A 15,460-nucleotide genomic window follows, 5' to 3' on the forward strand; every position below is an offset into this window, starting at 1 on the left:
CTTCCAGAACCGCCAGCCAGCTAGGATCTGCCAGAGCCAACTACCTGCCTGAGCTTCCTCTCAGTGCCGAGCTGCCCCTCAGTCCCGAGCTGCCCCTCAGTCCCGAGCTGCCCCTCAGTCCCGAGCTGCCCCTCAGTCCCGAGCTGCCCCTCAGTCCAGTGGGGTCCTGGGTGAGGACTACTAGGCCAAGGTCGGCGGCGAGGGTCGCCTATCTAAGGACGCGAGGAAGATGGACTAAGACTTTGTTAGAGTGGGGTCCACGTCCCGCGCCGGAGCTGCCACCGTGGACAGACGCCCACCCGGACCCTCCCCTCTGGGTTTTGGTGTGCGGCCGGGAGTCCGCACCTTGGGGGGGGGGTTTGTCACGCCCTGGTCCTAGTATTTTGTGTTTTCTTTATCTATTTGGTCAGGCCAGGGTGTGACATGGGTTTTTGTATGTGGTGTGTTTTGTCTTGGGGTTTTTTCATAGGTATTGGGATTGGAGCTTAGAGGGGTGTTCTAGGTTAGTCTATGGCTGTTTGAAGTGGTTCTCAATCAGAGGCAGGTGTTTATCGTTGTCTCTGATTGGGAACCATATTTAGGCAGCCATATTCTTTGAGTGTTTCGTGGGTGATTGTCCTTATGTCCTTGTTTCTGTCGTGTGTTCGTTTGCACCAGTATAGGCTGTTTCGGTTTTCGTGGACCGTTTGTTGTTTTCGTATTGATTCGTGTTTTTCCTTGTTTCATTAAAATATGAATCACAATAGCCACGCCGCATTTTGGTCCGACTCTCCTTCGCCTACAGAAAACCGTGACACATACATACACATATATACATACTGTCACGCCTTGGTCTTAGTATTTTGTGTTTTCGTTAATTAGTTGGTCAGGCCAGGGTGTGACAAGGGTTTATGGTGTTGTATGTCGTAGTGGGGTTTTTTAGTTATTGGGATTGCGGCTGAGTAGGGGTGTTACATAGGTTTGGCTGCCTGAGGCGGTTCTCAATCAGAGTCAGGTGATTCTCGTTGTCTCTGATTGGGAACCGTATTTAGGTAGCCTGGGTTTCACTTTGTATTTCGTGGGTGATTGTTCCTGTCTCTGTGTAGTTTCACCAGATAGGCTGTAATTAGGTTTCACGTTTTGTTGTTTTGTATTTTGTCTCAGTATTTTTATGTATTCGTAAATTGTTTCATTAAACAACATGAGTAACCAACACGCTGCATTTCGGTCCGATTCTCTTGCAACAAACGAAGAACGCCGTTACAGAATCACCCAAAACACACGGACCGAGCAGCGTGTTAACAGGCAGGAGCCACAGGAGAGGCAACAGAAGCAGCTTCGGTGGGAGAGGCTACACCACATGGAGTATACGACGTGGGAAGAAATAGACAGGTGGGCGGTTGACCCAGAGAGAGTGCCGGAGCCCGCCTGGGATTCGCTGGAGCAGTGCGAAGAGGGCTATAGGAGAATGGAGTTGGAGAGGCAATCACGACGGCGCAGAGGAAAGCCCGTGAATCAGCCCAAAAAATGTATTGGGGGGGGGGGGGCTCAGAGGGAGAGTGGCTGAGTCAGGAGACAGACCTGAGCCAACTCTCCCTGTTTATCGTGAGGAGCCAAGGAGGAGACCAGAACCGGTGTTGGAGGTGAGCGAAACAGAGACTGTAAAGGAGTTAATGGGGAAATTGGAGGAGAGAGTAATGAGGGAGTTGCTAGTTTGGAACTTTAAGTACAAGATTCGTCCGACGGAGCGTGTCGGGGATTTAATGGCACCTGGGGGTCAGCGCTCCATACTAGTCCTGAGGTGCGTGTTAGTCGGCTGGTGAAAAATGTGCCAGCCTCACGTACTAGGCCTCCTGTGTACCTACCTAGCCTTGCACGTCCTGTGCCAGTCCTGCTCTCAGGCTCTCCAGTACACCTTCACGGTCCAGTCCATCCTGTGCCACCTTCAAACACCAGTCCTCCGGTGGCAGCTCCCCGCACCAGGCTTCCTGTGCGTGTCTTCGGCCCAATACCACCAGTGCCAGCACCACACATCAGGCCTACAGTGCGCCTCGCCTCTCCTGCACTGTCGGAGCCTTTCTTCTCTCCTGCGCTGTCGGAGTCTCCCGCCTGTTATGCGCTGTTGGAGCCTTTCTTCTCTCCTGCGCTGTCGAAGTCTCCCGCCTGTTCAGCGTTATCAGAGCCTTTCTCCTCTCCAGCGCTGCCGGAGCCTCCTGTCTGTTCGGAGCAGCCTGAGCTGCCAGTCTGCATGGAGCAGCTAGAGCTGCCAGTCTGCATGGAGCAGCCAGAGATGCCAGTCTGCATAGAGCAGCTAGAGCTGCCAGTCTGCATGGAGCAGCTAGAGCTGCCAGTCTGCATGGAGCAGCCAGAGCTGTCAGTCTGCTTGGAGCAGCCAGAGCTGTCAGTCTGCATGGAGCCGCCAGTCTGCATGGAGCTGCCAGTCTGCAAGGAGCTGCCAGTCTGCAAGGAGCTGCCAGTCTGTAAGGAGCTGCCAGTCTGCAAGGAGCTGCCAGTCTGCAAGGAGTTGCCAGTCTGCATGGAGTTGCCAGTCTGCATAGAGCAGCCAGAGCTGCCAGTCTGCATGGAGCTGCCAGTCTGCATGGAGCTGCCAGTCTGCATGGAGTTGCCAGTCTGCATGGAGCTGCCAGTCTGCATGGAGCTGCCAGTCTGCATGGAGCTGCCAGTCTGCAAGGAGCTGCCAGTCTGCAAGGAGCTGCCAGAGCTGTTAGTCTGCATGGAGCAGCCAGAGCTGTCAGTCTGCAAGAAGCCGCCAGAGCTGTCAATCTGCATGGAGCAGCCAGAGCCGCCAGTCAGCATGGAGCAGCCAGAGCCGCCAGTCAGCATGGAGTAGCCAGAGCCGCCAGTCAGCATGGAGCAGCCAGAGCCGTCAGTCAGCATGAAGCAGCCAGAGCCGTCAGTCTGCCAGGATCCGCCAGTCAGCCAGACTCTTCCAAATCTGCCAGTCAGCCAGACTCTTCCAGATCTGCCAGTCAGCCAGACTCTTCCAGATCTGCCAGTCAGCCAGACTCTTCCAGATCTGCCAGTCAGCCAGACTCATCCAGATCTGCCAGTCAGCCAGACTCTTCCAGATCCGCCAGTCAGCCAGGATCTGCCGGATTCAACTGCCTGGCTGGGCTTCATCTCAGTACTGGGCTTCCTCTCAGTACTGGGCTTCCTCTCAGTGCTGGGCTTTCTCTCAGTACTGGGCTGCCCCTCAGTCCCGAGCTGCTTCTCAGTCCCGAGCTGCCCCTCAGTCCCGAGCTGCCCCTCAGTCCCGAGCTGCCCCTCAGTTCCGAGCTGCCTCAGTCCCGAGCTGCCCCTCAGTCACGAGCTGCCCCTCAGTCACGAGCTGCTCCTCAGTTCAGTGGGGTTCTGGGTGAGGACTATTAGGCCATGGTCGGCGGTGAGGGTGGATCATCCCAGGACGCAAAGGGGAGGAACTATGACATTTATGGAGTGGGGTCCACGTCCCGAGCCGGAACCGCCACCATGGACAGATGCCCACCCGGACCCTCCCTATGGTTTTGAGGTGCGTCCGGGAGTCCGCACCTTAGGGGGGGGTTCTGTCACGCCTTGGTCTTAGTATTTTGTGTTTTCGTTAATTAGTTGGTCAGGCCAGGGTGTGACATGGGTTTATGTTGTTGTATGTCGTAGTGGGGCTTTTTAGTTATTGGGATTGCGGCTGAGTAGGGGTGTTGCATAGGTTTGGCTGCCTGAGGCGGTTCTCAATCAGAGTCAGGTGATTCTCGTTGTCTCTGATTGGGAACCGTATTTAGGTAGCCTGGGTTTCACTTTATATTTCGTGGGTGATTGTTCCTGTCTCTGTGTAGTTTCACCAGATAGGTTTCACGTTCCGTTTTGTTGTTTTTTGTATTTGTCTCAGTATTATTATTGTAATCATCATTTGTTTCATTAAACAACATGAGTAACCAACACGCTGCATTTCGGTCCGATTCTCTTTCAACAAACGAAGAACGCCGTTACACACACACATGTATAAAATATACAAATATATATCTATACATACATACACATACATATCTATATACAGTGGGGCAAAAAAGTATTTAGTCAGCCACCAATTGTGCAAGTTCTCCCACTTAAAAAGATGAGAGAGGCCTGTAATTTTCATCATAGGTACACTTCAACTATGACAGACAAAATGAGAAAAAAAGAAATCCAGAAAATCACATTGTAGGATTTTTTATTAATTTATTTGCAAATTATGGTGGAAAATAAGTATTTGGTCAATAACAAAAGTTTATCTCAATGCTTTGTTATATACCCTTTGTTGGCAATGACAGAGGTCAAACGTTTTCTGTAAGTCTTCACAAGGTTGTCACACACTGTTGCTGGTATTTTGGCCCATTCCTCCATGCAGATCTCCTCTAGAGCAGTGATGTTTTGGGGCTGTTGCCCGGGCGGTGTGTTTGGGATCATTGTCATGCTGAAAGACCCAGCCACGTTTCATCTTCAATGCCCTTGCTGATGGAAGGAGGTTTTCACTCAAAATCTCACGATACATGGCCCCATTCATTCTTTCCTTTACACGGATCAGTCGTCCTGGTCCCTTTGCAGAAAAACAGCCCCAAAGCATGTTGTTTCCACCCCCATGCTTCACAGTAGGTATGGTGTTCTTTGGATGCAACTCAGCATTCTTTGTCCTCCAAACACGACGAGTTGAGTTTTTTTTAACCAAAAAGTTATATTTTGGTTTCATCTGACCATATGACGTTCTCCCAATCTTCTTCTGGATCATCCAAATGCTCTCTAGCAAACTTCAGACGGGCCTGGACATGTACTGGCTTAAGCAGGGGGACACGTTTTGAACTGCAAGATTTGAGTTTCTGGCGGCGTAGTGTGTTACTGATGGTAGGCTTTGTTACTTTGGTCCCAGCTCTCTGCAGGTCATTCACTTGGTCCTGGTTCTGGGATTTTTGCTCACCGTTCTTGTGATCATTTTGACCCCACGGGGGTGTCAATACAGGTGTGCCAAACCTGTAGCGTCATACCCAAGAAAATTCGAGGCTGTTTGCGCTGCCAAAGGTACTTTAACAAAGTACTGATTCAAGGGTCTGAATACTTATGTAAATTTGATATTTTAGTATTATTTTTTATGCAAAAATGTCTAAAAACCTGTTTTTCCTTTGTCATTATGCATTATTGTGTGTAGATTGATAAGGGGGAAAAAACTATTTAATATGCTTTAGAATAAGGCTGTAACGTATCAAATTGTGGAAAAAGTTAAGGTGTTTGAAAACTTTCCAAATGCACTGTACATTCTGAAGTTACTATAGGATTTGACCTGAAGATGTTAAGAAGAGATAGATGAGAGAGGCAGTGCAGAAAGTGAGTGAAGAAACGGGGGATCAAACCGCTGCCTCCAGGGGCATATGTTGTCCAGGGGCGGCAACACTAGACCCCGGCACGATTCTCCAGGTCAAATCCTATAGTAACTTCAGAATCCAGCGCTTAACTCAAACCTTTGTATACATGATGCATTTATGTCAACGAGAGAATTATACCAAAATTGTAATTACATGCACATTTCTCAAGCTTGAATCCTGCCTTTGTAATAGCATCTCTGTCCTTGACAGAGAGTGAAAGAGATTTGAGATGGTCAGATTTGTAGCTATATGAAGGGTGGTTGAAAGGAAGCAGGCAGTGAGAGAATACAGTATGTGAATTGCAGATTAGGTAGTAGGTGGCAGAACAGAGTAAAGTCTCTAGAAGAGAACAAAGAGCACGGCCAGTGTCTTGCTGAGCCCGTGTACCAAGGATAAAGTAACTAACTAGCCGATACGGTGTACGTATTAGGACAGAAACACAGGTCCATGGAAGTTGAGTAAGAGTCCTAGTGACTTACTATTACACAACATCTATGGACATGTGTCTGTCCAAATATGGGCACCATAAACGGAGGGTACACAGAGGACACAGTAACTCACTAGCTGATACAGTTTCAATATTAGGACAGACGCACCCCTCCATGGAGTCACTGGAAGTCCTATGACACAACTTCCGTGGATATGTGACTGTCCTAATGTAGTTGAAACGGTAGGTTCAATCAGTAAAGCTGGTAATGGATGGTTCACTTTACTTAATTCAGGAAGCACAATATAATTCACATTATATTCTACGGGCACAGCAGGAATTTATATCTGATGTTGACAATGTTCACATCAACAGCACAGCATCATGTCACGACAGAGGGAAGGAGAGGGAGGTAAAGAGGATCAAGCGGGAGAAGTGGGGGATGTCTGAAGCGGAGGTGTCAGCAGAACAGACTGACGCGTTTTGGGGAGAGATGAGAGAGCAAGAGGTTAAAAGAGGTGATACATGAAAACATTGGACACAACAACAGCGGGATGCCGAGAGGGGGAGGTGGATAGAGTAAGGGTGCATCCCAATAATATCTCCTTTCTCCTGAAGTGTGCACTCGTTCTTTACAACCTACAAATTTGAAAGCATTGGATTGGTGTATGCATTGTAAACCTGGAGAAAGGAGAGATATTTCGGACACACCGAGAGTTATGAAGACAAGGATTAGAGGGTAAATAGGCAGCCATGAGTTTAAATAAGGAGAAAATGGGGAGATTAAGAAGTAAGTAAAGACAGAAGTAAAAGTTTTCAAAGCTGGGGATGTTGGAGGCTAGAGGAGAAAGTATGAGGCAGGAATTCAAGAGGGAGGAAAGGTGTTTGATTTGAGGGTGAGACACAAACAATCGGATTGAAAAGGGATGAAGGCTGATAGAATGAAAATAAAAATGGAGGACTGAGGGGTATACAGTGGAGAGATGATTCAATCAATTCAAATTGTATTAGTCACATGCAGTGAAATGCTTACTTTACAAGCCCCTAACCAACAACGCATTTTAAATGCGAATAAGAATAAGAAATAAAAGGAACAAGTAATTAAAGAGCAGCAGTAAAATAACAATAGCGAGTCTTAATACAGGGGGTACCGGTACAAATTCAATGTGCGGGGGCACCGGTTAGTAGAGGTAATATGTACATGTAGGTAGTTATTTAAAGTGACTACATGTATGCATAGATAATAACAGATTACAGGAGGAATTGAGAAACAGCTGCACCAAGCGAGATTTAAGAGAGAGAATGCAAACCAAACTAACGCCCCGATTCAGACAAGATGAAAGATACTGGAGAAAGGTGTTTGGATGGACAAACCGCAAGCAGAATGAGTATGTGAGACTTCCAAGAGACGCCTCCACTTGTTTTGTTTCGCCCATCCAAAAGCCAAACAAGCCTGGAGGTCGTTGAATCCCTGTCATAACAAAAGTCTTCAAACCTTGGCCGAAACTGGAATGGTACGCGGATGCTCAGTGTGTGTGTGTGTGTGTGTGTGTGTGTGTGTGTGTGTGTGTGTGTGTGTACCTGTGCTCACACTTACGGAAACATCGCCCCAGAACTTGGCCACGTCGTAATCATTCATGCGCAGGAACTCAGTGAACCAACCAATGGACCTCTTGCTGCCTTTGTCTGCCGTCTCGTCCCTCTCGAAGTTCTCGTTGTGTTTGTTGACGGAGTAGTTTGTTAGATGCATGTACAGCTGGCTCTGTGGAGAGAGTAGGGGGTTTAATGAATGATTGAATCGTTTTAAATCCCTAGTTCAGTATGTATCAAGTGTTTCAGTGTAGAAGTGCTGATCTAGGATCAGATCACCACTGTCCATCTAGGCCTCATACGGGCCCGGGTCAGAGTTAACAAAATGTGTGCTACATTGCTGTCGTTCTTACTCACTCCTTTTGCTTTTAATTGCTTAATTAACCCTGCATATTGATACTGTATTTGTATGTCCTTTTCTTTTGTCTCTTTGTATGTTTTGTTCATAAAGCCAATGATAAAAGTATATTGACAAAAAGAACTTTGGTACTAAGACCAATGCCATTTGTAGTTGGGCAGCATCTCAAACAAGAAGACAAGATATCCCTGCCTACATGGCAGTAATATTATGGTCACTCTATTCCCTGATACAGTAACAGGCTGGCAGTCATGGGCTGCATCGGATAATGGCACCATATGCCCTTTATAGTGTGTGTGTATTTCCGTATGTGTGTGTGTATTTATGTGCCTGTGTGTATGTGCATTCCCGTGTGTGTATTTCACACTCACCAGGTTGGCCTCGTTGGGCGTGTGGTATTTCTCTGTGCCCATCCTGACGAGGCCGTCATTGTAGAGGAAGATGCGTAGAGGGTCACAGGACGTTACAAGGATGTAGATCCTGAGGTCAAACTTGTAGCCCTCCATTAAGAACGGTTTGTCTAGGTACTCCTGCACTATGAAGTGGTCTTGAGCTTGAGCCGGGAGCTTCTCACAGTTTCGTATCAAGGAGATCCTGACAGAAGAACAACAACATAAGGACTTTGTCACCCACTACTTTTATTGACTCAGCTTCAAATCCTCAAGTGTATTGAGAATTTGGAAACAGAAAATATGCTCTATATGAATGAGGACAAGGAAAAGGTAAGGCCAAATCTCTCTCACTAATGCTCCAGTTTACAAGTGCTCTTCACAAATATACAAACACATAAAGTCCTACGAATAACTTAAATGGAAGCCTGTATGAGCACTCGTGCAGCATCTGGAGTGGATTGTAAGATTTACATGTTTGGTCAAGGCAAACAGTCCAAAAGCTACAAACTCCATCCTTGGGAGCAGTAAACAACATCAAATGCTGTTCCATGGCCTCTGACTATGTGCAGGTTAATAGAAAAGGAAATGCTTGTCCATTTCAACCTCTTTCATTTATTTGCTTTGGTCTCTTGTCACTCAGGGGTTATAGAATGCAGGCTGCAGTTCCCCCCAGTTAGCCTGACTTGTGGCCATTGAGGGTGTTTTCCAAACAGCCACCCTTAAGAAAACTTGGTCCAGGCTAAAACATATCACCATCACTCAGAGCTAAATTGGTTACATACTGGTGCGTCCCCCCATTTTAGTTTCATGGGAGTAGACCAGACATTGGATAAATATACTTTTAAATATGCTTTGTGGAAAGTATAACATTGTTTCCTATACTGTTCAAATCTATCTGACATTAGATCATATTTGATCTACATGATACAACATGCCACTGAAAAGGTTGAAAGCTGCAATTGATATTATGACACCTGAAAATACTGCAGAGCAATTAAAAGCCATTTCCAAACATTGCAAACAGGAAGATGGAAGCTTAGCAAAAAACAACTTTTAACCTCTTTGCCCATCTTGTTTCAAACACACCCTATAACATCTTTAAAGAGATAGTTTACTCAGTATACAAACAAACGTGATTTTCCATCTACCTTGGCTGTAGTTCATTCAAGAAGGCAGTTTTTTGTTGATATTTTGTTTCCTTTCCACAGTTAATAGACACATGTTATTACTGTTAGCATTCTTAGTAGCAATTAACATGAACCGGTCTTGTGGCTGTGCGATAACACTTTAATTACTTTTGGAACATTTTATTAGCATGCCGTTAAATAATACAACTGCACCAGAGGAACAGTGAATGTATGTATTATTATGTGATCATAAAGCAATTCCAAAGTCCTATGTAACAACAATGTTAATATTGTAGTAATCACAAAGTTGCTACACCTGTATAAGAACATGAAAAAGTGGTCTACTCTAACGTTGAGATGATTCCACGAGCCTCAGGTATTTCATTCTAGACTAAATACTAAGATTCATATACTTATTTTATTTCACCTTTATTTAACCAGGTAGGCAAGTTAAGAACAAGTTCTCATTTACAATTGCAACCTGGCTAAGATAAAGCAAAGCAGTTAGACACATACAACGACACAGAGTTACACATGGAGTAAAACAAACATACAGTCAATAATACAGTCGAAAAATAAGTCTATATACAATGTGAGCAAATGAGGTGAGATAAGGGAGGTAAAGGCAATAAAAAGTCCATGGTGGCGAAGTAAATACAATATAGCAAGAAAAATACTGGAATGGTAGATTTGCAGTGGAAGAATGTGCGATATAGAAATAGAAATAATGGGGTGCAAAGGAGCAAAATAAATAAATACAGTAGGGGAAGAGGTAGCTGTTTGGCCTAAATTGTAGATGGGCTATGTACAGGTATAGTAATCTGTGAGCTGCTCTGACAGCTGGTGCTTAAAGCTAGTGAGGGAGATAAGTGTTTCCAGTTTGAGATTTTTGTAGTTCGTTTCAGTCATTGGCAGCAGAGAACTGGAAGGAGGAGGAGGCCAAAGGAAGAATTGGTTTTGGGGGTGACTAGAGAGATATACCTGCTGGAGCGTGTGCTACAGGTGGGTGCTGCTATGCTGCTAGCAGGGTCTTGTAGATGACCTGGAGCCAGTGGGTTTTGGTGACGAGTATGAAGCGAGGGCCAGCCAACAAGAGCGTACAGATCGCAGTGGTGGGTAATATATGGGGCTTTGGTGACAAAACAGATGGCACTGTGATAGACTGCATCCAATTTATTGAGTAGGGTATTGAAGGCTATTTTGTAAATTACATTGCCGAAGTCGAGGATCGGTAGGATGGTCAGTGAAGGATGCTTTGTTGTGAAATAGGAAGTCAATTCTAGATTTAATTTTGGATTGAAGATGTTTGATGTGAGTCTGGAAGGAGGGTTTACAGTAACCAGACACCAAGTTATTTGTTGTTGTCCACATATTCTAAGTCAGAGCCGTCCAGAGTAGTGATGCTGGACGGGTGGGCAGGTGCAGGCAGCGATCGGTTGAAGAGCATGCATTTGGTTTTACTTGTATTTAAGAGCAGTTGGAGGCCACGGAAGGAGAGTTGTATGGCATTGAAGCTCGTCTGGAGGGTTGTTAACAGTGTCCAAAGAAGGGTCAGAAGTATACAGAATGGTGTCGTCTGCGTAGAGGTGGATCAGAGACTCACCAGCAGCAAGAGAGACATCATATATGATAGCCCTCCAAACTGTGTGGTCATGATCATATATTTACACTAATTCAACTGCTTGTTGTGGTTTTTGGTTCTTCAGCAAATATTTGGCAGCCATCAATAAGTATTTGTTTTGTTTTTAACTAACTTGCATATTTTCAAATAGCTTCAAATATTATTTTGTTTTCTGAGATTTACAATATTTACAATATTTACAATATTTTGTAATATTATTTGTTTTCTGAGACCTGTACCTGAAATTCATAGAAAATAATAACCTTTAGTTGAAACTCTAAATTCAACTACCTTGAGTATTGTAAGTTGTTATTTTCAAATAAACTACAAAGTAAAACGATTTTCTGGGTAGACAGAAGTTTTGGCCTGGATGGAGGCTGTAGGAAGTATGGAGGCACTAAGCCACAACAGGAAAATTAGGAAACTGTAATGGTTTTTGTCATCTGAAGATGAGGAAGAGGAATCATCGGACCAAAGCGCTGCGTGGTAAAAGTGTTCATGCTTTTTATTTTAACGGAATACTATAAAAAAATAACAAAGAGAATAACTGAAACCGAAACAGTCCTGTAAAAGGTGCAAAACACTAAACAGAAATTAACTACCCACAAAAACCATGTGGGAAAAAGTTACCTAAGCTGTCCCTGATTGAGAACCATACCCGGCCAAAACAAAGAAATACAAAAACAAAGAAAAAATAACATAGAATGCCCACCCAAATCACACCCTGACCAAACCAAAATAGAGACATAAAAAGCTCTAAGGTCAGTGCATGACAGAAACCATGTTTTTACAAGGTTTTCTAATGTTGTCCTGATCACATCCAATGAAATAGAGGTATGGTACAGGCTAGGGCTGAACCCAAGTAGTAAACTTGTCGATTGTTTGGTCGACAGGCTATTGGTCGTCCAACATTTCTTTAGCCGAGCAGCTCATACAGTACCAGTCAAAAGTTTGGGCACACCTACTCATTCCAGGGTTTTTCTTTATTTTTACTATTTTCTACATTGTAGAATAATAGTGAAGCATCAAAACTATGCAATAACACATATGGAATCATGTAGTAACCAAAGAAGTATTAAAAAAAATCGAAATATATTTTATATTTAAGATTCTATGAAGTAGCCACTCGTTGCCTTGATGACAGCTTTGAACACTCTTGGCATTTCCTCAACCAGCTTCACCTGGAATGTTTTCCAAGAGTCTTGAAGGAGTTCCCACATATGCTGAGCACTTGTTGGCTGCTTTTCCTTCACTCTGTGGTCCAACTCATTCCAAACCATCTCAATTGGGTTGAGGTCGGGTGATTGTGGAGGCCAGGTCACCTGATGCAGCACTCCATCAATCTCCTTCTTGGTCAAATAGCCCTTACACAGCCTGGAGGTGTGTTTGGTCATTGTCCTGTTGAAAAACAAATGATTGTGGGACTAAGTGCTAACCAGATGGGACAGCGTATTTCTGCAGAATGTTGTGGAAGCCATGCTGGTTAAGTGTGCCTTGAATTCTAAATAAAATCACAAACAGTGTCCCCAGCAAAGCACCATCACAGAATGACACCTCCGTGCTTTAGGGTGGAAACGACTCATGCGGAGATCATCAATTTACCTTCTCTGCGTTTCACAAAGACACGGTGGTTGGAACCAAAAATCTCATCATACCAAAAGAACAGATTTCCACCGGTCTAATGTCCATTGCTTGTGTTTCTTGGCACAAGCAAGTCTCCTCTTTATTTGGTGTCCTTTAGTAGTGGTTTCATTGCAGCAATTCGACCATGAAGGCCTGATTCTGCAGTCTCCTCTGAACAGTTGATGTTGAGATGCGAAAAGTAACACTAATGAACTTATCGTCTGCAGCTGTTAACTCTAATGAACTGCAGCAGAGGTAACTCTGGATCTTCCTTTCCTGTGGCGGTCCTCATGAGAGCCAGTTTCATCATAGCGCTTTGTGGTTTTTGCTACTGCACTTGAAGAAACTTTAAAAGTTCTTTCCTGATTGATTGTCCTTCGTGTTGTAAAGTAATGATGGTCTGTCATTTCTCTTTGCTTATTTGAGCTGTTCTTGCCATAATATGGACTTGGTATTTTACCAAATAAGACTATCTTCTGTATACCACCCCTACCTTGTCACAACACAACTGATTGGCTCAAACGCATTAAGAAGGAAAGAAATTACAAATTAGCTTTTAACAAGGCACACCTGTTAATTCAAACGCATTCCAGGTGACTACCTCATGAAGCTGTTTGAGAGAATGCCAAGAGTGTGCAAAGCTGTCATCAAGACACAGGGTGGCTACTTTGAAGAATCTCAAATATAAAATATATTTTGATTGGTTTAACACTCCTTTTTTTTGGTTAGTACATGATTCCATATGTGTTATTTCCTAGCTTTGATGTCTTCACTATTTTTCTACAATGTAGAAAATAATACAAAATTAAGAAAAACCCTGGATTGAGTAGGTGTGTCCAAACTTTTGACTGGTACTGTATATATAAATATATATATATATATACACAGTATATATTTTTTTCAGTTTCATGGTGTACAAGACACCTGCCTGATTCTCACCTCTCAATCCATTGTGGAGGCCGTGGGGGTGGCACAGTCCGCCGCCCTAAGACATGTGCTACTGAAATTGGATATGGTTATTACATAAGAAAAATGGTGCAACACTAATAAAAACCATATTATTTTATAACAAATGCACTTTCTCCTGCATTGGATAGAGGTCGCTGTCCGCGGATCTGAAACATCAGTGTGCTGTTGAATTGGCGCCTTTTCCTCGACAATGTAGACACAGTATGTGCATAATAGCAAAGTTACCCAGCATATAGGTGTTGAGAACAATGGGTTGGAGGCAGCAGTTGAGTTAGGAGACGAGAAAACAGCCCTTGCCCTAATTGTCGAAATGTATTAAGACTATAGTTAACAGCCTAACTGTTAAATGTGCCTGGCTTTATAAATCCTCCATGTACAGTAAGGGAAATCAGTCAATTGAAAAAAATGAATTAGGCTCTAATCTATGGATTTCACATGACTGGGCAGGGACGCACCGACTGGGGAGCAAGGCCAAACCAATCAGAATTAGTTTTTCCCCACAAAAGGGCTTTATTACAAAACATACAACAGTAGTAATACAACAGTAGCTAGCATGGGGAGAAGTATGTCTATAATAAAGCGCTGCTCTGCATTCTTAACAGTACTATTGTCACGCCCTGGCCATAGAGAGGCTTTTATTCTCTATTTTGGGCAGGCCAGGGTGTGACTAGGGTGGGCATTCTAGTTTCTTTATTTCTATATTTTCTATTTCTATGTTTTTGCCAGGTATGGTTCTCAATCAGGGACAGCTGTCTATTGCTGTCTCTGATTGGGAATCACACTTAGGCAGCCTTTTTTCCTTTGTATTTTGTGGGTAGTTGTCTGTGTTAGTGGCCTGTGTAGCCCTAGTCAGCTTCACTTTTGTTGTTTCTTGTTTTGTTGGCGACATTTATAACATTAAAAGAAATTGTACGCTCACGACGCTGCACCTTGGTCCGGTCATTTCCCTGACGACGTTCGTGACAACTATCAACAAGGCAGGTCCTACAGGCCCTAGTTTTGTCGCACCTGGACTTTGTTCAGAGGGACTTAGGAAAATGGCAGCACATGGCAGCACAGCTGGCCCTTGGATGTACACAAGAGAACTAACATTAATAATATGCATGTCAATCTCGGAATCTCGCTTGGCACAAAGTGGAGGAGAGATTGACTTCATCATTACTTGTATTTGTGAGAGGTACTGACATGTTGAAAGCACCGAGCTGTCTGATTGAACTACTGGCACTCAGCTCGGACACACATACCCCACAAGACATCTCCCACTAGAGGTCTCTTCACAGTCCCCAAGTCCAGAACTGTCACTACTTCCGCGAAGTCGGTCCCTCTCCTTGTTTGGAGAAGTCGGTCTGCAAGCCATCGCCGATCCACCTTTCATTTTCCATTTGTGTTGTCTTTGTTTTATACACACCGGGTTTCATTCCCACATGTTCATGTATTTAACCCTCTGTTTCCCCCATGTTTTTGTGTGTGATTGTTTCTATGTTCATTCGGTACGTTATGGCTGGTTTTCGACGGGTGCTATTTACGTGCGTAATTGATTACCATTTATTGTTGGTCAAGTGTATGTTTACCTTGTGACTTCATTTTTAGTAAAGTAAGTTGCTCACTCATTCTGCTCTCCTGCGCCTGACTTCATGCACCAGCTACACCTTCTAAAAAGAACAGACTATGGGAGGTGCACAGAACTACATAGAGCCATGGCTATTCCACATCAAGTAACTCATGCCAGAAGGAAAATTACATTTAAAAACAGATTAAAATACACCTTATGGAACCGCGGGGACTGTGAAGCCACACAAACATAGACACATGCATACATACGCATTCCACACACATGTACAGATGGATTTTGTGTTGTAGATATGTGGTAGTAGAGTAGGGGCCGGAGGGCACACACCTAATTACACGCAGAAATACTACTCAGTTAAATCAGCTGTCGAGGTGGTTGGTCTCAGACGATCCCGCAGGTGAAGAAGCCGGATGTGGA

The 15,460-nt window shown here is 44.4% G+C and overlaps 1 protein-coding gene across 1 annotated transcript in view; it reads right to left on the minus strand.

Moving 5' to 3' along the window:
* The window catches only part of ttll7 (tubulin tyrosine ligase-like family, member 7), a 157,802-nt gene that overhangs the window by 87,295 nt on the left and 55,047 nt on the right, over window positions 1–15,460 (minus strand). Inside the window, exons 7-8 of the mRNA XM_064990545.1 lie at window positions 8,113–8,335; window positions 7,391–7,555 (exon numbers count right to left, since the gene is read on the minus strand). Coding sequence (XP_064846617.1) covers window positions 7,391–7,555; window positions 8,113–8,335 — 388 coding nt within the window. The remainder of the gene's footprint in view (window positions 1–7,390; window positions 7,556–8,112; window positions 8,336–15,460) is intronic.

Source organism: Oncorhynchus masou, chromosome 16 (genome assembly GCF_036934945.1).
Source record: "Oncorhynchus masou masou isolate Uvic2021 chromosome 16, UVic_Omas_1.1, whole genome shotgun sequence".
In the NCBI taxonomy this organism is placed as follows: domain Eukaryota; kingdom Metazoa; phylum Chordata; class Actinopteri; order Salmoniformes; family Salmonidae; genus Oncorhynchus; species Oncorhynchus masou.